Genomic DNA, 23,322 nt, shown 5'->3' with positions numbered 1-23,322 from the left:
TCATGTATATTTATTTCTTCCTTCTTGTTTACTAATGTCTCTTTGCTTTTGTCTCAAATGTCTAATAATAATAATAATAATGCATTTAATTTATATTTTGCGCTTTTCATGGTACTCAAAGATATAAAGTGTGCAGTCAGTAGTTCATATTTTGAATATGTGCTTTAGTTCCAGTGAGGATTTCACACATTGATGTTCATGTTTATTTAGTTATGGTTTTAATTATAATTTAATGAATTAATGTATTCATTCATTCATACATTCATTCATGAAAGTAGTTTAACCTTCTTTTATTCATACATCACAGTATGGTTGAAAGGGAGTTGATCCATTGAGGATCAAGGGATGTTATAGCTCATATATCTAATCAATCTCACCTGTAAAGTATATTTTTACACGTAGCTGATCTATCAGATGATTTATTCCCTCGCAGCGGATTAATGTATTCATAGCGAGCCTCATGCATGAATTCCTTCACTTCACTTAACTAAACTCCGAAAGAGAAAAGTAAGAAGTTAAAAAAAGGAAAAGGATAACCAGACTCCCACTTGTGTTCCTATACACAGTCACCCAGCGATGAATCATGCCGCGTCTTGAATTAGAATTATGTACCAGACATCTTGAAGTTTGAACAAATAAACCTGACACTGTGACCTGAAGTCCTGAAAATAGAAGTCATTTTATTCCTCAGGACTCTTTATGAGAGAATATACATCAATAATGAACTCCCTGCGAGAAGCCTTGAGAATCATGGACTATCATGTCATTACAGGGTTTATGAAGCCATCAGTTAATAATTTAGTTTGCAGCATATAATGAATGATATGTGTGGGGCTGACTCTCTCTCTCCCCCTCTCTCTCTCTCTCTCTCTCTCTCGCTGCTCAACGTCAGTCATTGATCATTCCTGGGAAAAGCCCAACCAGGAAAAAGTCTGGGCCCTTCAGCTCCCGTCGCAGCAGCGCCATCGGCATCGAGAACATCCAGGAGGTCCAAGAGAGGAGGTGAGAGGACGCGGCGCAGCCGATCGGCAGCGAGTGGGAAGTGAGGAGAGAATCGTGTTGCAACAGATGGACGCCGGGCGTTAAGATGAGGACGTCGGCCATTAGAAGAGGCGATTCTCGAGATGCGAGCTCTTGTTGGACGGCGGTTTTTGATACGAGGGGGTCGGATTATCCATGGGAGCACGATGGGTGCATCAGCTAACACGCACTGATGTGTTAATGTTGATGCTAAACAACTGACAGATGTAGTGTCACAGTGTCTGTGGTTGAATATTAAACGAAAGTGGGAATACTGGAAGAGGAGAATAAAGAATATTATCTTTATATGATGCACATTATTACAATCAGAATGATAACTTTTTATTGCCAGGTATGTTTTCACATACAAGGAATTTAACATGGCAGATGGTGAAACAAAAGACAATAACATTTACAACTAGAACGGGCACTCGGTAGAGCGCATACCTTCGCATATCACAAGATTGGGCATTGAATTATGAACATGTTGGCATTAGTTGCATGACAATTGGATAAAAATTGACCGTGCTATGGTAAAAAGAAGATTTTGACCTTTCCATGACCTTTGACCCGATTGATCCCAAAATGTAATCAAATGGTCCCCGGATAATAACCAGTCATCCCACCAAATTTCATGCGATTCTTTTTTTGTTATGCGAATAACACGCATACAAATAAATAAATAAATACACGGCGATCAAAACATAACCTTCCGCATTTTCAATGCGAAGGTAATAAGTGTAGGTTTAAAGTGACACGTGTTTTTAAAGTGAACAGTTATTTAAGTGTATTGTAAGGCCATGTAAACATACTACACGTGTAATGATTAATATTATTGAGTATAATTGAATTATCTTACACAGCCACTGGATTGTTTGCAACGTCACGCGATCACGTGAAACTGGACACACATCCCACGAAAGTCCACCTTGTTTTCAGGGTGCTGCCTGTAAGCCGGGCACGGACCAATCAGATTCCTTGATTAGATGACGCTCCGCAGAGAGGCGACTGTTAATTCTTAACAAGAATGGCTGCTCCTAACTAGGGCAGTGTAAATAATGCAATAGCATCCGTTATATCAAAGTGTTTCCTCTCTGAAAGAAGAGCAAAAGACGGTCTGGTTTTTCTTCCTACTGCATACCTGCAAACTTGTCACATTTCGGCGAAATTCGCCGTTTTGAAATCAAACTATAGGTCATCCACGTAAATAGTGTACATCCGAAGAGTTTTTGTTTTGGGTAGGGGGGGGGGGGGGGGTAAATTATGGAACAGAATCATGGAACAGGAACAGACTCATGAACAGGTTCATGGAACAGACTCATGGAACAGGCTCAAAGCTCAGCAGGGCACACAAGTTAAAAAAAGGAAGTTGGTTCATGAATGACTTTAACCATATTATATATAATGATAATGTAAAGTTGTTATTACTATTATTAGGGCCCGATCACTGAATTATTCAGAGGATTTTTTTCTTAAAATGTTTGTTATTATTATTTAGATTTGCAGTCAGAACAGAACAATCAAAAGACTGTAGTTATAAAAGCTTTGAGGTGTCATCAAACAACGTGGATGTGGTGTGGAGACAACAACAAAAAAGTCACCTGCACCCCCCACCCCTCTCCCCCACCCCTGTCGTCACCTTTTTCACCCCTTATGAGTTTGCAGGTATGCGACTGGCTTCAGCTAGAGTTTGATTGACAGGTGGTTCAGCCAATCCCCTTTTTTTCTTTTTTAAAGTGTAATTAATCCTTTTTTCAAACAGTTTCCAATGGCAACTTCTCAGATGCTTCTGTTTAACAAAGACATCTGGTGGCCAGGTCATTACTTATACAGTGCTATGAGCTGATTATGTCTAGAATACTATATCATTATTATTACCACAAGACATGGGCATCATAGAAAGTGCTACCAAAACATCAACGATAGTGAAACAGCAGTTGGCCGGGCCCCTTCTTCATATCTCACATGTTCAGATATGTAATATCCATCAAGAGTGTGTTTCGTGTGTTACTCCATATGAATAAGTAAACTAACATGTTTCATGTCTCCATCGCCGTCCTGAAGCCGGGAGGTGTCCCCCAGCAGCACGAGGACACTGGAGGGGACACACTTTTCACTGGACAACAGATCAGACAACTCCTCCAATCACAGCTCGCCCGAATTCCCCGCTTCCAAGAACAGGTGACTCTTATGTAGATTCATTATATGGTATACTTTATTAAATTGGCTCACGCAAAGTTATTTGTTATGATTCATCCTTCGGGTGGCTGAATAGGGAATACATTTGTAAAAAAAAAAATATGGTAGCTTCTCAAGCTATAATGCAGGTGTATGTTTAGGTGAAAGCAAAAAAACTCTCAAATGTGTTTAACTCTGAGAAAAATGATATACATGCAGAGATTAAAACTAATATGAGATAAGAAATCTTCTAGACGGTTATCGCATTTCAATTCAATTCAGTTTATTTGTAAAGCCCAATTTCGCAAATTACAAATTTGTCTCGAGTGCTTTTTTTGGTGTGCATTTGCACAATAGAGCTTGAATTTTCTTTTACTGCACCTGAAGTATTGCCCTCGATAGAGATAATGTCGAGGGATGCATCCGTTACATAACGGCTTCAAAGATTACGCTACCTGGCACAGACGCTAACACGCCGCTGTCCCTTTGTTTGAAAAGTGCTGTGAAATAAATAATACAGAAGAAAATGTAATAAGTAAAGAAAAGAAAAAAATGTGTGGCCCAAATAAATTCATCTGACGGAGAGAGCTCAGCTGCGGTCAGAGTGACCCAGGTGTGGAGTCTGGCGATGTGTTGCAGGGCGCCGTCCATCCCCGAGACTCAGGACCTTTCCCGCTCCTCCTCCAACGCCAGCAGCTTCGCCAGCGTGGTGGAGGAGCACGAGAACGAGGCCGAGGACGAGTACGACACCGGGCTGGTGGGTGGAGACGTTATACTCTTGCACTACCAAAATAAAACGTGCACACATTCCATCAGATTTGACTTAGTAACGGTTTTTTATTCTCTCTTGTGTCTTTTTTTTATCTTGTATGTTTGTCTGTCTTTGTTGTTTGCTGCTACCGGCTAAATGTCGTTGTGTAACAACGATGACAATAAAAACCTCTTTATCTTGATATCTTCGTCTTTACATCACGACAGTGCATGGACCACGTCCCCAGAACCACACAGCAGGCACAGCCACTCACATCTGATGACATATTTAATATGTGTCTCCTTTTCACTGCGTGTGTGTGGGACGGAGGGGGGGGGGAGGTTCCCAATTATTCTGTTGCAAAAAAACAAACCAATTGGAACAAAGGATGTGAGCAGGTTTTGATGAATTTCACTATATTCCAAAAATGGCAGGTGTCAAAAATCTATTGCGTGGTAATTTATCCATTTCCTTCACCATTTTGCATCTGACAAGGAGGGAGAAGGAAAAAAGTGAGAAAATGCAAACAGTCTCGGGGTGTAGCCTCGAGCTTCGGTTATGAAAATGCCTCGTTATATATATATTTTTTTTTATATACACTACCGTTCAAAAGTTTGGGGTCATCCAGACAATTTCGTGTCTTCCATGAAAACTCACTTTTATTTATCAAATGAATTGAAAATTGAATAGAAAATATAGTCAAGACATTGACAAGGTTAGAAATAATGATTAATATTTGAAGTATTAATTTTGTTCTTCAAACTTCAAGCTCAAATGAAGGCCAGTTGTATAGCTTATATCACCAGCATAACTGTTTTCAGCTGTGCTAACATAATTGCACAAGGGTTTTCTAATCAGATATTAGTCTTCTAAGGCGATTAGCAAACACAATATACCATTAGAACACTGGAGTGATAGTTGATGGAAATGGGCCTCTATACACCTCTGGAGATATTTCATTAGAAACCAGACGTTTCCACCTAGAATAGTCATTTACCACATTAACAATGTATAGTGTGTATTTTTGATTAATGTTATCTTGATTGAAAAATAAAGACATTTCTAAGTGACCCCAAACTTTTGAACGGTAGTGTATATCGGTTTTCTAACTTCCTTCTTCCCTCCAACAGGAAAGTGGGTCTTGTGTCACGCCACTCAAGGGAGAGCCGTTTGTGTTCAGCTCGGCGGCAGACGACGATCAGGGAGTTTTTTCTGGTGAGTTTGGGAGAATAGGGGTCACATGGCGGGGTTGGCGGTCGCCCGAGGGTGTGAAGAAGAAAAAAACGTCACGTCAGCAAAGATCGACTTTTCCATATTTATGTCTGAGGGAAATATAGATGCAGGAATAACCGCCTCTGCTTCCCGAGCAATAAACATGGACGCACCCTTGAGTGAAAAACTTCCCCTCGGCTGCACCACACCGCCCACACCAGAGGCCGACGTGTGTGTGTTCGCTCTGAACCGTTCATCCTTTGCATGCTGGGATATCCTCTACTCGGGCGGGACCATGTGGCAGCATCGTGCGCTCCGGTGTGTATTAACCGTGAAACATCTGTCTCCTCCTTTCCAGCGGCGGCGAGGACGTCGGAGCCCAGAGGGACGGACGGCCGGCCCAAGACGGAGCGGCCGTCGCAGGAGCACAAGTTCTCACCGGTGAGGCGAGCGTGAGGGGACGACTCGGGCGGCTTCACTCGTCCATCGATCGGGTCGTTTATTGACCACGAAGACCGAATGTTCAGTACTTTCAAGCTTTGGTTGGATGTGATGTCTGAAGACGTCCCCTTTGCATTCTGGGTACTTGTGATAGAGTTTGAACCATTTGACTGGAGATCCTCTGATGAGATATTTCAGTCTTGACCACAGTGGATGTAGACAGTTTTTTTTTGTGAATAGTCAGTAGCAAGAACAAAATGATACGCTCATTCTACATCAACTATACAAAATGAAACTAGAACGGGCACTCGGTAGAGCGCATACCTTCGCATATCACAAGATTGGGCATTACATTATGAACATGTTGGCATTAGTTGCATGCCAAGAAGATTTTGACCTTTTCATGACTTTGACCCGATCGATCCCAAAATCTAATCAAATGGTCCCCGGATAATAACAAATCATCCCACCAAATTTCATGCTATTCGGTTTCATACTTTTTGAGTTATGCGAGTAACACGCATACAAATAAATAAATAAATACACGGCGATCAAAACATAACCTTCCGCATTTTCAATGCGAAGGTAATGACAAAGCAAATTTATTTAAAAGAATAATTTTTTATTTCTTTGAGTATTTGTGTCACATACAGCTATGCAACTGTATGTTTTATACAATCTGACCAGACGGTACGACGCACTGGTGGCCATCATCAGTCCAACGAGATCAGCGGCTCTCTGATGTTGTTGTTGTTGGCCTTGTTGTTGTTGTTGATATTAACTGTGCCATCTCCTCTCCACATCTCTCTGCCTGCAGAACTGTTAGCCACGCTCCTCTGACCACTGCTTCGACATCCATTCTCAGGTGAGACACGATGTGAACATAATCTCGTGTCTACGTAATAATGACTCCACAGACGCGCGCTCTTTTTCTTCGCGCGTTACATTTTAACCCCTCAACCCACCCGATCCTCTTTCCATATCTTTTTAACTTCTTCTCCGTTGCCTCAGCACTCCCATACGAGGCACCTCTCGCCCGAGAAGAAAGGTGACCGCCGGAGAGAGGAGCCGAGCGAGGAGCCGAGAGAGGAGACGGAATCCGGAGACTTGACGGATCTTCCTTTTGCGTGTTTTTGGATCCGCTGACGGACGCCCATATGCTCCGTGGATTTGTCCCGCCCTCCTTGAACGCACCCCTGGCAGAAAGGAACAGTCCCCCCCTCCCCTCCATCACCACTGACTGTCCTTCCGTCAGCTGGCAGTGAGTCCGGCCCGCCTGTGAGAGTGAGCTCTGAAACCCGCTGTATACTGTAAACAGTCAGATGTTGTGTGTCCTCTTTAAAAAAAGGTCTGGATTTTGAACTGTTGGGGGGGGGGGGATTCAAGACCGATCAAACAACAACCGTTGTTTGTTTGAATTGTACAACAGTGTTTAGAGAGGAGAGTTGCACTAGAGAGAAATGTTTTTTTTTCTTTTTCTGTCAACCTCACATCCCACTGTGATATTGTACATGGGTTTTAACGTTGATGTACCGGGTGTGGGCTTGGCAACACTTTTTTGTTTTGTTTTTTTGGGACTGTTTTACTGCTGATCTATTCTTCTTGTTCTGAGTATTCTGCAGTGGGTGATCCGTGTCGTGTTTAACGACAGCTCCGATAGAATCTGTCAGGGCTTTTTATCCGTGATGCGATGTTGTCGGTGGCTGTGAAATCCCGTCGGTCCTTCCTCCTATAGGTGGGTGAGATATACCACAGGAAATACATCTGCAGCCCCACAGTAAGTCTGTAGGAAAATACATATTTTTTACAAAACTTACTGATGCTTTGATGATTAGAATAAGAACATGTGTTTCCTGTAGGAGCCCCCAACCAGCAACACGCATCCTCGATCCACACGTCAAGATCCTATACTGTTCGTCTCACACACACCATGTTGATTTGATGTGTGCGAGTCTGTGTGTGTGTGTGTATACAACGGTACTGTGCATGGTGTAAATCTGCTTGCCAAAAAGAAAACCTGTCCTCTGGTGCCATGCTTTGACAGAGTCGTTGTCTCTTGTGATATGTTTTGTTCAAAAAAAAAGAAGAAAACAAACAGCCATCTCCAGACGCAGCAGCGCACATTGCTGACCGAGAGCCAAATGCCACAGTTTCCTACTTTATTTGTAAAGTGTAATATATATATATATATGTACGTGAATGAAGCACTACATTTTCCCAAAAAATGATTTTAGAAAGTAAAAAAAAAAAAGCCTGATTTGTTTACTGAATATGAATTACACTGTGACTCCGTGTCTTGAAGTTGCCTTTTTTTAAATGATTATGAGCTGCTTTGAAGGAGGGTCCCGGTTTGAAAAGGCACCGCATCGCCAGCTGGCTTGAATGTAAAAACTAGGCAGACGTGTATTTATTTATTTATTCACGCACGTCCGTCAATATGAATAGTGGTCCTGTGTTCACTCTCCAGAATCTTCAGTTTGAGATGAAGGAACCAGACGGATACGTGTGGTTTATTTCACTCAAGTCGTAAGACTTGATATTTATTGTCTACACTGATTTAAAAGACGACGTTGACAGTGTGTGAAAAGTACAAAAGGTTTAAGACACTGGACCTGCATGCTGTTTTCATGGAGCGGTTAAAAACAACAAATCACAACATTTTGCATCCGAACAAACAAAGATACACTTCTTTTTGGTCATAATTCCACATGTGTGTTTTGCAGCCTTTCAAATTGATTTAAAAAAAGAAAAAAAAGACTGTTTTTCTTTGGAAATGCTTGAGTAGTTGAAGTGCTCCCTCTTGTGGCTCTGTGTTGTTGCAGCACATCACTAACTGTGCGCCAACGGGCCGGGGAGTGAATCTTCAGTGTGCTCCATTTCAAAACGATTGTATTTCTGTTCATGTCGACGGTCTGCTTAAGCCCTTGTTCAGAAACGTGTAAATACTGCTTTGAATCCCTTTTGTTTTTTCGTAAATAAAGCCAACAAAAAAACCAAGTTGAATAAAGATGAAGCTGCATCATGGATCAAACGTCTGGGCTAATCCTTCCTACATTGATGGCTACCTTCCAAAGTGTTCAGCAAGAGGAAATGAACACAAGGCACATAACCACGAAACCCCAGAAAAAAGATCTCTTCCCTCCTGAAGTAAAGTACCGATGCCGTTTGACGTCTTAGGCGGTTTAGTATTTTTGAAAGCCTCTCGAACCCGTCTACAACCTCTTTCCCCCCCCCCCGATCACATCTCCAGGTTCCACCACTTGAAGTCGAACGGCTCCCTGCGGACGTTGGAGCCGCAGTGCACCTCGCCCAGCAGCTTGTGGTAGGAGGCGAAGTCGTTGATGAACGTGCATCTGAGGTCCAGGGCCTCCAGCAGGGAGCACGTCTCGGCCTCCAGGGCGCAGCGGCCGTTCACCCGGGGCCCGAAGGGCTTCGGGATGCCCAGGTTCCTCCCCAAGACGATCATGTTCACCTGGGAAAACACAGACGTGACAGGAAGTTACGCCGCGAGACTCGCCATCCGACTGCTTCGGGAAGATCTCGGCGAAGCGACGTGCCAGACACACACACACACACACACACAGACACACGAAGCAACGTGCCAGACACACACACAGACACAGGAAGCGACGTGCCAGACACACACACACACACACACCATGTCCGGGTAGTACGCCAACGCTTTGAACTCTTCGTTGTTATCCAGCACCAACTTGAAGAGGATGGGCAGGTCGATGATGTCCTCCTCGTCCAGGCCCAGCTCTCGCTTCAGCACATCTCTGTTCCAGTCGATGCAGCTCTGGGAGAGAACGCGTCACTCAGTGCGACATCGAGAGGAGACGAGATATCGGAATATGGAGCAGGGGCCGTCCTGGTGTTAAAGGACTCCATACTCAGTTTTGTAATGTCCTGAACATAGAATGGTTTATTATGTGCCATTGTATCCACATTAGTGATGCTTATTTATCAAAAATCTCATTGGGTATATATTGCGTGAAATAGAGCGACGGTCAACCCCTATAATATCGCTGCAATATTGAGATATTTGGTCTAAAATATGGCGTTACAAAAGGCTTTACACAAAACAAACAACAACCACACAAACAGTAACATGTCATAGTACATTGTGTCCTCTAGTGAATCATTGCTCAGGCAGACAAAAGGGAAACTGACCAAAAGTATGCGGACGCTCCTTATTAGTACGATCAGCTGCCGATGCAGAAAGTTCCATCCATGGAGATATCCAACAATAAGAGCTTTAAATCTGACTGTCGGCAGACGTGTGGCCATGACGTGAAGATGTCCAGTCACATCTTGAAGCCTCTAGTTTGTCATTCTTTCTGTTGGCATTTTGGGTTTTTTGCAACGATACAAAAGAGGGTGGAGCCCACGAGAAAAATGCATTTAATGATGTGGTTACAACCTGTCAATCACAAAGTGGCCATGCCCTAAAGCAAAACCTGCTTTACCGTCTATTGTATTCTAAATGCGACCATAATTACTAAATGGACACCACGCAGTATTAAAAGAAGACTTGAAACGATAAACTGAGATTAACTCGTGTTTACAGAGGTGTAATAAAGTAGTAATAGAGTCATTTCCTCATTGACAATACAATAGGACTTATTTTTGCAACCACAGGCGTTGCCCCCTCATGGCCAATAGAAAGAATGCACGTTTAAGGAATTTCCACACTGGCTTCACTTTTTTCCGACCCGGAGGCCGAGGCCTGATTGCAGAACCTCTGCAGCAGATCTTCACTTTGGATGTTCACAGTTAGGAAAATGTCCCCCTCACCTGCACGTAGTTATTTTCAGCTCGGAGACCTTCGTCGTTAAGTATCTCCTCCACTGATACCTGCTCCTCGTCTTTCAGACCTTTGACAGAGTGTTGAGATATGATGGGTTTGTTCATCGCTCCGATACGCAACGGCGTTACAAGACGGGCCTACCCTCAAACAGCTTGGCTTGTCCGTGTCCATCGTTGAGCAACCCTCTGAAGAGTTTGTAGCCTGCGTCGGGGCTGGCCAGCAGCAGCCGGAAGCCCTGCGCAACGAGACAAAGATAACACCGTCTGCCCCAGCGTCCGGGGAGCTTATACGAAGCCGCGAGACGGCGTTTCGCCAGCCGCTTCCCCGTCTTCAAAACTATTCAGCCGCTTCCGTTTCCACCGGGAATATATTTTACCTTGCGGTCGGGCGCGGGAACAAAACTCAGGAATTCGTCCACGTGGCCCACAAAGAGCCAGTCGGAGAACAAGGCGATGGGCTCCTGAACCTTCTGAGCCCACAGGAAGTCCTGGACCACTTTGGTCATGTTCCGTCCTTTGATCGCCCTTGAGAGAGAGAGAGAAAGAGAGACAAGTAACGTCCGCCAATCTTCGGCCACGTGTTCCGTTTCCCTCATCTCCGTCGTAAACTCACGTGGGGAAGGCCACGCCGATGATGATCCGGCCCAGAGGGAAGTGTCTTCCATTCACGGTGACGGGGGGGCTGACCTCCAGGTTGCCGAATGAGTCCAGGCTGCTCACGTCTTTCCTCTCGGCGAACCTCGTCACGTAGCCGAAGTCCGGCCCCTGAGGACGCGGAGGCGGTCAACGACCCCGTCCAGGGCGTGTTGAGGATGATACGACGAACCACAATCGGCTTCAAAAAGGCAGGCGCGATGTCCCACAATCCTACGCGCCTTAGAGGCTCCTCCCCCTCAGCGGATGAACAATACATGTAAACAGCGGAACAATTAAAGCGCCGAACGATTCAAGAGGAATTGGAGTCTCACCAGTAGCTCATTGTATGGAAAATCCATGAGATCTCCATCTCGAGGGGAGTCCAGAACAACAGGGAAGCAATGATGAGGAGAGTCAATGTAGCCGAACTCCAGCTCGTCCTGACAAAAACAATACGAGTTATATTTATCATCGTATCTTTGATGGGTTGATTCCTTTTATTTCTCATGATGCGTTTGATGTTTGACGTTTTTATGTCGTGGTTGGCGTCTTACCTGCATCCAACGATCTCCTCGGTTCATATACGCGTGGCAAACATTGAGCTTGTACCCGCTGCTTGCAACGAGTTCCTTCATGCTCTTCAGGAAGCGGAAGTTATCGGACGTGCTGCCGAGGGGAAAACAGAAGAAGACGTTGTCGTTCAGCGATAGTTTGGAATTTACATTTTCGAAATGCTCAAACAGGCTTTTTATTGTATCTTCAACCAACGGCATTATCTAAATGTCTTCTTCGGGGCAATGTGTAACACAAAGCAAACTGCCGACTCATCTATTGTCCACCGTCGTCTTTATTGTTCACCGGTCTCCTCTTACCTGCAGACGTACACCTCTGAAGGCTGGAGGGTGTTGGGTGTCATGATCCACGGGGCCACCCTGAACACCACCGTGTCGGTGAAAATCGGCGTCTCAGGGAGACCCTGTCAAAACACGAGAGGCTGGAGAGTCCCGTTTGTAACCGAGAGAACATGTGGGGCTTTTTTTAGTAAACAAATACACTCATAAACATAGAGTTCAGCTGTGTTGTTGAAAGTTGATTCGTGACCTCGGAAATAGTGGTTTCACCTCAATAAATCGTATCTCAAGGTCCATCGACTAGCTTTGTGAGGAGCTTTCAACAAAAGGACGAATGTGACACGTGGTTGAAAGCTCGGGGTAAAAAAAGCAAGATATTACTGTAATTGGCCCTCGGATTGAAAGATTTTCTCGGCAAACTGCGTCATCACCAGTTTGAGTCCAAAAGAAATGAAAAGGCAGCGTGAGGAGGTGAAATAAAAGAAGCTGCGTCGCTGGTCTTACGGTGGCGATGGGCTCCAGCAGACTGAGGTGGATGCGGATGAGCCCGTTGAAGTCTTTGTCGGGAAACCGGAGGCCCTCCACGTAGAAGTTCATCTCCGCGGTGTTCCCGAGGTACGGCACTTCCTGTGTCAGGACCTCGCTGTTGAGCACCAGCGGGAACTCCCTCTCAAAGTACTTGCAGAAGACATCTTCTGCTAAAGTGACAACAGCACGATCAGAGAGGTAACGAATCCCGATACTTTAATGAACTAGAATGGGCACTCGGTAGAGCGCATACCTTCGCATATCACAACATTGGGCATTGAATTATGAACATTTTGGCATTAGTTGCATGCCAATTGGATAAAAATTTACCGTGCTATGGTAAAAAGAAGATTTTAACCTATCAATGACCTTGACCTTGACCCGATTGATCCCAAAATCTAATCAAATGGTCCCCGGATAATAACCAATCATCCCACCAAATTTCATGCGATTCGGTTTAAAACTTTTTTTTTTGTTATAATATATACAAATAAAATAAATAAATAAATAATGGGCACTCGGTAGTAGAGGCACACATTCGCATATCACAAGACTGGGCATTGAATTATGAACATTTTGGCATTAGTTGCATGTCAATTGGATACAAATTGACCGTGCTATGGTAAAAAGAAGATGTTGACCATTTCGTGACCTTGACCTTGACCTTTGACCCGATCGATCCTAAAATCTAATCAAATGGTCCCCGGATAATAACCAATCATCCCACCAAATTTCTTGCGATTCGGTTTAATACTTTTTGAGTTATGCGACTAACACGCATACAAATAAATACACGGCGATCAAAACATAACCTTCCGCATTTTCAATGCGACGGTAATAAACAACAAGAGTGAACGACCTCAGAGACGACCTGACGTCGGCCGTTCTCGCCCCGCATCGTTTCACTCACTCAGCATATTGCCCGTGTTCAGAGCGCTGCGGGTCTTGAAGACTCGGACGCGCTCGGCGTCCGCCTGAGAGATGTGCATGGCAAGCTTGTAGCCGTCCGGCAGCTTGGCGGGGCCTCGGGTCCGCAGCACCATCACCGACATGTCCTTCAGATCTGTTCGTGCACAAAGAGTCAGTCAGGACCCCTTTTTTTTTTAAAGTACACGCCGCAGACACATGACTGGAATGTGACTTTTTTTTTAATATAAAGTATGTATACATACACATTTAAATTTTTTTAAATAACCAAAAACATTTATACATATTCCTCTTGAACTTAAAATAAAACTTACATAACTTAAATAAAATGTATTCTGTTTAATTTAAACATGTTCCTAGAAATTACAGTGCTCCTTCCTTTTTTTTTTAAGGGTATATGAACTGAGCTGCCAAAAATGAAACTAGCAGTGGCAAATACTAAGTGTGCAACCATCAATTGTATGGATCATCAACAATTTTTGTGCAGAAAAATAAGCATGTCTGCTTTCTCCGGGAGGATACGCGATCTCTCAGGACTTATCGTGTCTCCAGCCGTGGAGAACACTCTCTCAGATGGGCTGGAGGATGAACACAAAGATATGAGGAGGTGTACAAGACGTGCTAGCTGTAGCCCAGTGGTCCCCAAACTACGGCCCGCCTCCCCATGTGGACCGGCCCCCTGAACAATACCAGAGACGCGTTCCGATTTATTATTTTTTTCACCTGGCCCGCTGCCGTTGAGATTGCAGTGAGACGCGGAGAAAGTGTGAAGTGGTGCTCTTCGCAATAAAACATCTTTGATGGGACGTGTCGCGTCTCGGCCAATCAGCGTTCAGATGTCCACAGCGTTTGGGAAGTTAGGTTAGCTTGAATGTTAGTCCGCTACATCTGCTGCTGTCACGCTGCACGGTGTAGCGATACTAACAAAGTACCCGTATGTTAAAAACGATGTGATTTAGCATATTTTTAGTATCGATACTTCATTAAAAGAGCGATCAGAGCGCACGCAATGCTCCGGTCCGTTAAATGCTGTCTGCGCGCGCAGCGCTCAGCCGTGATGCGCGCACACAGGTGGGCACACTCTCACCTCACACGAGCACTTTTTGTCGTGTGAAATAGAGCCAAACTTTAGAACGCCTCTGCCTAGTTTGCTGCAGTCTGAAGAAGAAACAAAAAAAGTTTGCGCAACGCCACAGAGGACCGTTAGCAGAACCGTTAAAGAATTTGGCTGACGATCCCAAACAATCGGTTCACTGGAAACCGATTCTAAAACAGAACCGGTTCTCGATGCCCATCCCTACCCGTGGTGTTGTACTTCTGTACTTTTTTAATCGACTGACTTTGCAAAAGCAAATATGTGAAAGTGCCAAAGGGAAGGCAGGAGGGAACTCGACGGAGGAGAACGAGGCCGCACTCTTTTCACCTGAACGCTCGGTGATCTGTTCACACTCGCTGTCCAGTTTCTTCCTGTACCTCCGCTCTGTGTCACAGTTGACCAATAGGATGGCTCCGTGCCCTTTGGGACCCCATGTCCAGGATGCCTGACAAGTTTTTCAACGAAACCAGATACAAAAAAAAAATTGAGAAATGGAAAAACTACAAGCTGAACTTTAACTTCATAATAATAGATTAAATTTGTATAGAGCTTTTTAAAAAGGCACTCAAAGAGACGGAATATGTTACACTCATACACAGTAAACACAGCTACAGGGAACAATTCAGGGTTAAGTGTCTTGCTCAAGGACACATCGACCAGGGCGGGGATTGAACCGCCAACCCCCTGATGTAAGAACAAATACACGAACACGCTTTGTTTAAACAGTCACAGAAGGATCTGATGTACACGGTCGTCGCTTTCAAATGATTAAAATGCCACGATGAGTTTACTCCAGCATTGCGATCCTATTATTCACGAAGTTAAACTTTATTGATTATCAGAAGGGGAACAGAGAACAGCTTCTCTCGTGCATCGGTTGACACGTTGGCGCTCACCTTATTGGCGTTGTTTTTCTCCACAACGCCGTCTCTGTCTGCATCCACGTCCAGAGAGATCTCTGCGTGACAGACACAGGGCTGTTCGTGCAAATATTCCAGAGGGTGGTTCTTATGACAGAGCAGCTATTGTTGGACTGCAAAACTGTTTATACATGTCGTGTCTCGTCGGTTGTGTTAAGTTTTAGGTTTAAGTCCTGTTTTCCATGTCTGCTTTTATTTTGTAGTAACTGTCCTCTCTCATTTGAGAAACTTTATTTCCTTCCCCGGTGTTTCCTGTTCGTGTGATTGTCTGCTCCACCCCTGATTGTGTCCACCTGTTCCCCATTTCCTCATGTATTTAAGCCTGTCTACCTGTGTCTTGTGTCAGATCGTCTTGTCTCTTGTCTCGTCCTGATCATTCTTGATAGTGTAGTCTTTTGTCCTGGTTTACTGTTGATGCATCGTTGTGATTTTGTTTTGTATTTTGTTCAAGTCTTTTTCCAGCAAAGCTGTTATTTTCTGTTTTTTATAAATCCTTTTGATTGCCCTGAACATTGGAGTCGTGCTTTTGGGTCCTGTTTTTTGAGTCGTGACAATACAATGTCCGTTTATTTCAATCAACTCCAAATATCAACAGTTTTTATGACTGTTTTTAATGGCATTTAAACAACGCACTAACGCTCTGCTGATATTATTTTGGCAAAAGAACAATGCAGAGTTACACGGGCAAACAACTACTTATGATACTTTTTTTTATTTTTATATCGTCCTTTTATTCTGCTTTAACTCACCAATAGCTGTCAGGTGCAGGATCGCTTTCCCCAAGACCTCCTGGCTCCCCCCATAGTACCAGACAGACAGCTGGACACACACACACACACACACGAGTCATTTAGTCGTGCGACATGACATTCGATGATCGGGAAATGTTAAAAGATGCTTGAATGACAATTATGAGCTGCGTTGAATGTTGAAAATCTTCTGCTCTTTTGAAAAGTGATAAATCGTTAATCAAAAGAAGATGAAAAAAGGTACAAATGCATCGAGGTCGGTGAGTTGGATATATTTCCAGCTAAATTCGACTTTAGACACATTTAGTTTTAAGTTGTTTTTGTGCTTTGGTTTCAGGCTCTGAATTAAACTAATATCAATATCTGAAAAGCAAATATTTGAATTCCGCTTCCAGGAGATTGCCAACCGGAATTATGTTCAATCGTTAATAAGCTGAGCGCATTATGGAAATCATCATTTTTGTCATGGGTTTACTGCACTTCTGTCCCACTTTACCTTGCCATCGTTTTCATGTTGACTGGCTTGGCTCATGCGGATGATCAGTACGGATCTTTCCTCGAGACGCATGGGAACGAGGTGGGACGGCAGCAGAGGGGCGGGGCTTATGTCGTACTGAACACTGGAGGTGCACTTCACAGAGAAGAACATGGAGGTGGGCGGGGCGCTCCTGAGAACGAGAGAACGTATGGTTACGCAAAACAGACACACTGTGTTACATTGCCAGTGTGTGTGTGTATGTGTGTGTGTGTGTGGGGGGGGGGGGATTGAAGCTCAAACTTTGTGACCGGTAGAGAAGAAGTAGCAACCGTAGTCATGAGGAAGTTAGTGGTTAGTCTATATTGCTTCAAAGGCAGAAAAGTGATTTAAACACATAAACTGTTTTATTAAATTAACAAATTGTAATGATGACAAACGTAAAGCGACGTTATAAGTGTCCGAATAACTTGCAGGTGTTCAAATTCCCCCATGCTCCGAGGACCGAAAAAACTATTCTAACAGATCTCAGGTTCAAAATGTCATTTATCAAAATGTATATATAACTCTTCGAAATGGCTTAATCAAGATTATATAATGTGTACAATGCTTATTTTCAATACATGAGTGTAAATATGATTTGAGAGATGTTTGTAAGTTCACGGTACAAAAGGCTAAAAAAGGGATTAAAAGAAGATGTATTTCTGTTGTCGGAGTCCAATTATGGAATAATGTTGAAATGGATGTAGGACTGGTGAACTCCTTTTTGGTTTTCAAGGGAATTATTTATAAAACAATTCTTGAAAGTTATAAATGTAATTAAAAACGTATTAATATGGAAGATGTATGTGGTAGTATATATAAATAAATAAAATTATTCTTCTTTATTTTATATTAATTTTCTGATTTATTTTCATTTTAATTTAGGATAGGAATTTATAAGCATTTTTTGCTTCTACCTATACCTTTTCAGTCTTTCTCTTTTGTATATTATATAGGATAATATTGTATTGTATTTGATTTGATTGACTGAATAAAATACACAAACAAACAATAATGTTTTGCGGAAATGGCTGTAAAGATGGTCAGGGACGTTCATTTACCAACACATTTGCTTATCTCGCCTGTGGCAGCGGGGGTGTTTAGGCTTGGCTGCAGAGTGGGTGGAGCGGGGGGGGGTCAGGGAACGGTGTCTGATTAGCTGATTGTTAATCAGCACCAGGTGAGGCTAATCTGTGTGTGTCTCCATAAATGAGCAGTATGGACTGAGGAGCAGGAGAGTGGAGAGCAGAGGCACAGACGGCAGTCTCTAATGAAATATATGACCAAATATCCTTCTTGTATGCTCATCTTTTGGCACTCGGGGGAGAAACCTACTGGCGACCGCCACGAACCTGTTACATCGCCATTTATAGACGAGTTCAGTCACGGACTGTGTCGCAATGGTTTGATCCTTTAAAAAAAAGTACTTCCTCAGAAACTCAGTTGGGAAACATTGGTCAAAGTCTACATAAACCACACTCACATGGCTGCATCGGTGCTGTAAATATGCATCTTCCTAATGTGATTCCAAAGTAAGGGTGCGAGGATCAAAATTGCCTCTTAAAGGTATAAGCCGTGTGGGTTCACCAAACCAAAGGGGTCTTTATTTTGGCTGTAACTCTTTGGGTTATTATCCCTCCGACGCATGTGCAGCTAGAAAAGTGTGTCCCTTTAATTACATAAAGGGAATTGTGCACTGTAAACACTTTCGGCATTTCTCAATATGCGTTCTTGTGCGTACTTTCCTCTACTTGTGTCCTCGTGACTCGTGAGACGTCATCAGTCTCAGCCCGAGTACATGTTCCAATTCAAAGTTCGCTTCTCGCAAAGCACGGTCAAAATGCCCGGATGTGACTTGATCCTCCCACTTTCCGGAGGATGCATCAGAGGAGACTTGTGCGTACTCTGGCCAGCAGATATCCCAGAATGCATTTCACCAGCAACCGGAAACAATAGCGGAGGAGAAAATAAACTACTGACAGTTGACTTTTTATAAATACTACTGTTGTTGAGTCACGGAATGTAATTTTAGGATGTTTTGTTTATTTGACTGTAAAAAATAATTTACAGTGAATAATTAGAGTAAACCCAGGAGCAAGAACAGCTGATGTGGTGACGTCATCAAGTCAGCTGCTGTTCCAATCGCAGAAAGACCGTCCTCCCGACTCCCAAGTCCAGACTCCAAAAGAACACAAGTCTGTACTCGTGTACTTTGAATTGAGAAACGCCGTTTGTTTAGACAAGCTTGACATGTCGAGACCCCATTTTAGCTTTAGTGGATTATCTCCCCCCCCCACCACTAACATTCCTATCGCGTTGGGACATGACCTGCTTGTGTACAGGAGGAACGATTACTGCCACCAACAGCTCCATCTATGCTGAGGAAAGACCCTTTCCACAGCAGCCAATTGGACCATATCCCTGCAGGGTGGGGTAATTATAAACAATAATGATGGCCCTGTTCCATTTAGGTAGGCCAGGGTCCTAGTAGTGTACCTCCAGGCTCACTGGAATATCTGCGATAGACTTAATAAAATGGGGCCATCATGTATTGTATTATTACACCGGTCTTCACCCTGCTATAACATGTCAATATGAAAGGGGCCAGTGGTTTTCAGATGGATCCATTCGTATGTCCCATTAGACGACAGAGCCTCTGGGATGGGCGTGGCGTGTATCCCACTCTGCACAGCATCAAGCCTGGATCTGTTGTGTTGTGCAAGGCTGGCATTTGCGTATTGCCCACAATTCTGTGGGATCATCAAAGTCTGTGTTAAAAGCAACAATAGGGGACTGTTGACTGTCTCCACTGCACACAACTAAATGCTCGGGGTCTGCATACAAATGACATCATCCACACAGCTCTCTTGACGTGGGTTAACAATGGAATACACACACACACACAAACACAAACACACACACAGTGGCCAGTTTGTTAGGAATAACTGGTTAAACACCAATATTGACTCAACAATCGTGCAGAAAGTTATACCTTCATGAAGTTATAATATTCAGGTTTTTTTCACTCACACTTTTTAAGTCTTTTGGAGCGTGTGCTGTTGAGTTATATAACATTATGCCAAGTGTTGCTCCTCATACTTAGTCCATCTTTTTGGGGGCGTAGTATTTTACTGAACTGTAACTGCCCAAATTATTATTACCCTAAATCAACACCTCTTGAATAAGATAAGATAAGATAATCCTTTATTAGTCCCACAGTCGGGAAATTTCAGGATCACAGCAGCGGTGCACGTTAGAGCATTAATAAAAAAATAAAACACAATAACAATACTAAATACTAAACTAAAATACTAAATATACAGAGGAAACTAAATATACAAGGGGAAAACAAAGTAAAGTGCTGAGTAAAGTGTTGAGTTTGCCAGGATCTCCTGCAGAATACAGAATACAGTCTAAATAAACACTGTAGCATGATGTTCATGATTCATCTTTGTGGTGTATTGCAGGAATGTCGTATTAGACTGCGTTGGTTTCAGATATTGGAGTTTTTTCTTTTATAAAAAGTAGTAATACATATTTAGGAATCGCTCAGGATGTCGGCTGGTTACCTGGTGACCACTTTACATCATCATACTACTCCATGTAAATAAGGAATGATACACAGCTGTGTCAGTTACAGTCAGCCAGCGGTTTACCACGCTGGTACATTAAATAAAAACAACACATGTTCCAAATCTTTGATAAAATTTAAATTTTGAACAAATATATATTGTTTTGTTTGTGCGTGAAACAAGAGCCTACCTGTTCAGGTTTACGTTCAGATCCGAGTCCACCACGCACATCACGCTGGCAGTCTGGTCGTAATCGACTCGGAGAGTCCGTTGGTGGTTCATGACTGCCGTGTCCGTCCTCCGGTGAGTGGCACTCGGACTGGAGAAGAGATACCGACACTAATGTTGTTCGGAGACGAAGAAACGAGCACGCGCACCGATCTGGACTTGCACACTTTCAAACTAAAAGCCTGCAGGTCCAAGTCGAAAGAGCTTAAGCCTCTCTGGTCGCTGATTGGTCCACAGCCAAACATGCCCCTCCCACCCCTGTTACCTGTCTCTCATTTCAAGTGTCTATTGTGTGTCTGTCTCTCTGTTTGTTCACTGGGTTGGAAATGCCGCAGGTCTTTTATGTTTCGGGCGAAGAGTCACAGAGTATTTCCCAAGACGACAGCTTAAATAAACATTCATTTGTATTATTTCAATACCACAATTTGTTATAATTACGCAGGAATGCGTGAGATATATGATATGTGGGTGCATATATATATATATATATATATGTGCATATCCTGGGTGCATATATATATATATATATATATATATATATAAATATCTTGGGTGCATATATATATATATGCACCCAGGCACAACACATGGAAGTTAACACATTTTTAAGTACACATAAGGGCTCTTCCTCCATCCCATTGCAAACCGTAACATGGACATGATGAACATTTAATAATATAATAACATAATGTCAAAGTGCTGAGTTTACTTATAAACTGAAAATGGATAGGAAAATGATTTCCCCATCTTATTAATTATTTGTTTAAGCCTTCTTGTACTTTTACTTAATGTAAACATATATATGTGAGATGTAGCATAATATGGAATTACTCAAATTAAGTGCAAGTACCTTGAAAGAAATGTTACTTATAGTATTTGAGTGACTATTTCGTCCCTTTCCAATGGCCCCTTCCCTACCTCCCTTCTTCCAGTGCCCTTTCTGCGACCACATGGAGCTTCATTTTGATCTTGACGACACCTTTCATGAATGCATTTTGCAGGGTTTTGACGCCGTCACAAAATCCATCCACAGATAGACAGACCTGCTTCAGAACGAATGAGGGATTCTGGAACAGATGTTTTCCCACGACTGCATTTCCAGATTGTAAATTGAGATAAGAGAGCCATGATCTGTTGAGGTACATTACAGCTCAAGTGTTGACAAGTGCACAAGGAAATGAACAGTAGGTCTATATCCTAAAGTCATAAATGAAATCCTGCTGCTGACTGAATTTCTCAGCAAAACCTTCGTCAAAGACACACGCCTGGAGGCTGCACGTATACCATCCGAAGAGTTATGCCCAGACATGACCCAAAGAACATAATAAAAGACAAATAAAATGCAGTATAGGCATTGTCTCCAGACACCGCCACACATATTTGGTCATAAGAAATGAATGATTACTTTGTTTTCAAGTGCATTCCTTGTTTTTCATGCAATCCCTACAGTATACCTTTAAGATAAATAAATAAAAAAATACTAACAAGTTACTATTTCGTCACCCCCAAAACGTCTTTTTCATAACTTAATTTCACTCTCCTTTTTTTACTAATTTTCTCTACTTTATTTGCCTAAACGTATTTCATTGTTGTGCTAAACAAGTGGAGAGAAAAAAGTGAAGACATTTCTCACATTGTCTGCATATTATTACCTCAACTTCTTGTTCTAATAATAATAATTCTAACAATAACCCAATAACATTGTTTCTTCATTTCAAAAGGGCAGTGTGCGTTTGATATGGAAACTCATATACATTTCAACACATACATTGTCATAGTGTTTTTTGTTCCATAATATGAAATAATTTTTCCGACTTCAAACTATTTGTAATTCAAGTGTTGAACTCTCAAAAGGCATAAAGCGACAATAACCACCAATAACTTGTGAAATACTAATGCACTTCCGGGCAATTCAGAAAACAAAAAGGCTGTCACAAAACATCTCGGACTGAAACCCAATTAAATTGCTGCAAATGTTTGGCAGGTTTCAGTACGGACCAATAGAATAACTCTAAACATGCACGGAGGGGGGGGGGGGGGAGAAGGCGGGATCTAGGATATCCAATGCCACCAGCAGTGTTGCCAGGTCCGCGGTTTTCCCGCGGAATTGGGCTACTTTTGAAGTGTTGCCGCGGGTTGAATTTTTTTGTCCGCTGGTTCGGGTAGACCTATTTTGCATGCAAATTACATGAATATCTTTAAATAAAAATCCATATTTTAAATGAAATAATTTATTTATACCCAAATCCTACCTTAAACTGCTTTTAATGCTGGCATACGAAACATTTGGTGTTACTTTGTAGATATTACAATACATTTGGCAATGATAGCAATGCTGTTGGACTTTAAAAGCAGTGTATATGGTTTGGCACGGGCATATTTTGAGTTCTGATATTGGGCTGGTTTTTGGGCTGGTTTTGTCACACAGACCTGGCAACCCTGGCCACCAGCTCAATGCGCTTTGTTGTTCTTGTGGGACAGAAAGACGAATACAAAATATTGTTGAACTTGCTCCAAACAGCCGAAATCAACGTTTTACACGACTCGGTAAAATCAAACGTGGAGTTTGACCGACGTCGCGCGCTCACCGTTAACCGTAACGCTCCGGGACGGTGTGTCCGCTGTCGAGATTGGAGCGGAAGGAATTCACTGGGAAGAAAAGGGGGGGAGACGTTTCTGCTGGGATGCCTCGCGCAAGTTGGAAAAAACATGCATTGCGCGAGTCCGGCTCGAGTTGTGTCACTACACACATGACGTGCGTGTTCGCGTGACTCCCATCGAACTGCGCGCACGATTTCACGGTGGTTTTTGTTTTTCGGTTCGCGGTTAACGTGCCAGTTTAGCTCGTTAGCCACGTAGCTAACGTTACGCAGCCTCGTCGGGAAGA

At 43.0% G+C, this 23,322-nt stretch overlaps 2 protein-coding genes across 13 annotated transcripts in view; one reads left to right on the top strand and one right to left on the bottom strand.

Moving 5' to 3' along the window:
- The window catches only part of rap1gapb (RAP1 GTPase activating protein b), a 125,148-nt gene extending 116,522 nt beyond the window's left edge, over positions 1-8,626 (top strand). For 6 of the 11 annotated variants that reach the window (XM_056438553.1, XM_056438555.1, XM_056438552.1 and 3 more), the window contains 6 exons: positions 893-1,002; positions 3,085-3,201; positions 5,080-5,164; positions 5,520-5,602; positions 6,420-6,467; positions 6,614-8,626. In XM_056438553.1, coding sequence (XP_056294528.1) covers positions 893-1,002; positions 3,085-3,201; positions 5,080-5,164; positions 5,520-5,602; positions 6,420-6,467; positions 6,614-6,713 — 543 coding nt within the window. In that variant the 3' untranslated portion in view covers positions 6,714-8,626. Of the gene's footprint in view, positions 1-892; positions 1,007-3,084; positions 3,202-3,819; positions 4,462-5,079; positions 5,165-5,519; positions 5,603-6,419; positions 6,468-6,613 lie in introns of those variants that run through there. The other 5 variants (XM_056438554.1, XM_056438550.1, XR_008834522.1 and 2 more) reach the window with 4 other exon arrangements.
- padi2 (peptidyl arginine deiminase, type II) lies at positions 8,005-23,080 on the bottom strand. 2 transcript variants are annotated; one of them, XM_056438545.1, is made up of 17 exons: positions 23,024-23,080; positions 20,398-20,526; positions 16,615-16,786; positions 16,119-16,188; positions 15,346-15,407; positions 14,777-14,894; positions 13,337-13,489; positions 12,403-12,596; positions 11,920-12,023; positions 11,602-11,713; positions 11,380-11,487; positions 11,025-11,176; positions 10,789-10,936; positions 10,554-10,647; positions 10,400-10,479; positions 9,261-9,401; positions 8,005-9,074 (listed from the first exon to the last, which is right to left on the bottom strand). In XM_056438545.1, the coding sequence occupies exons 2-17, from the start codon at positions 20,487-20,489 to the stop codon at positions 8,841-8,843; spliced, it is 2,034 nt and encodes a 677-aa protein (XP_056294520.1). In that variant the 5' UTR covers positions 20,490-20,526; positions 23,024-23,080; the 3' UTR covers positions 8,005-8,840. The 2 variants fall into 2 exon arrangements, with proteins under 2 accessions (XP_056294520.1, XP_056294521.1); XM_056438546.1 differs by lacking the exon at positions 23,024-23,080 and having other exon boundaries at positions 12,403-12,593; positions 20,398-20,569.
- Positions 23,081-23,322: the final 242 nt, after the last annotated feature.

The sequence above is a fragment of the Pseudoliparis swirei genome, chromosome 18 (assembly GCF_029220125.1).
Source record: "Pseudoliparis swirei isolate HS2019 ecotype Mariana Trench chromosome 18, NWPU_hadal_v1, whole genome shotgun sequence".
Classification (NCBI taxonomy): domain Eukaryota; kingdom Metazoa; phylum Chordata; class Actinopteri; order Perciformes; family Liparidae; genus Pseudoliparis; species Pseudoliparis swirei.
Note: the sequence above shows the minus strand (reverse complement) of the source record. Positions and strands in the feature narration are given on the sequence as shown.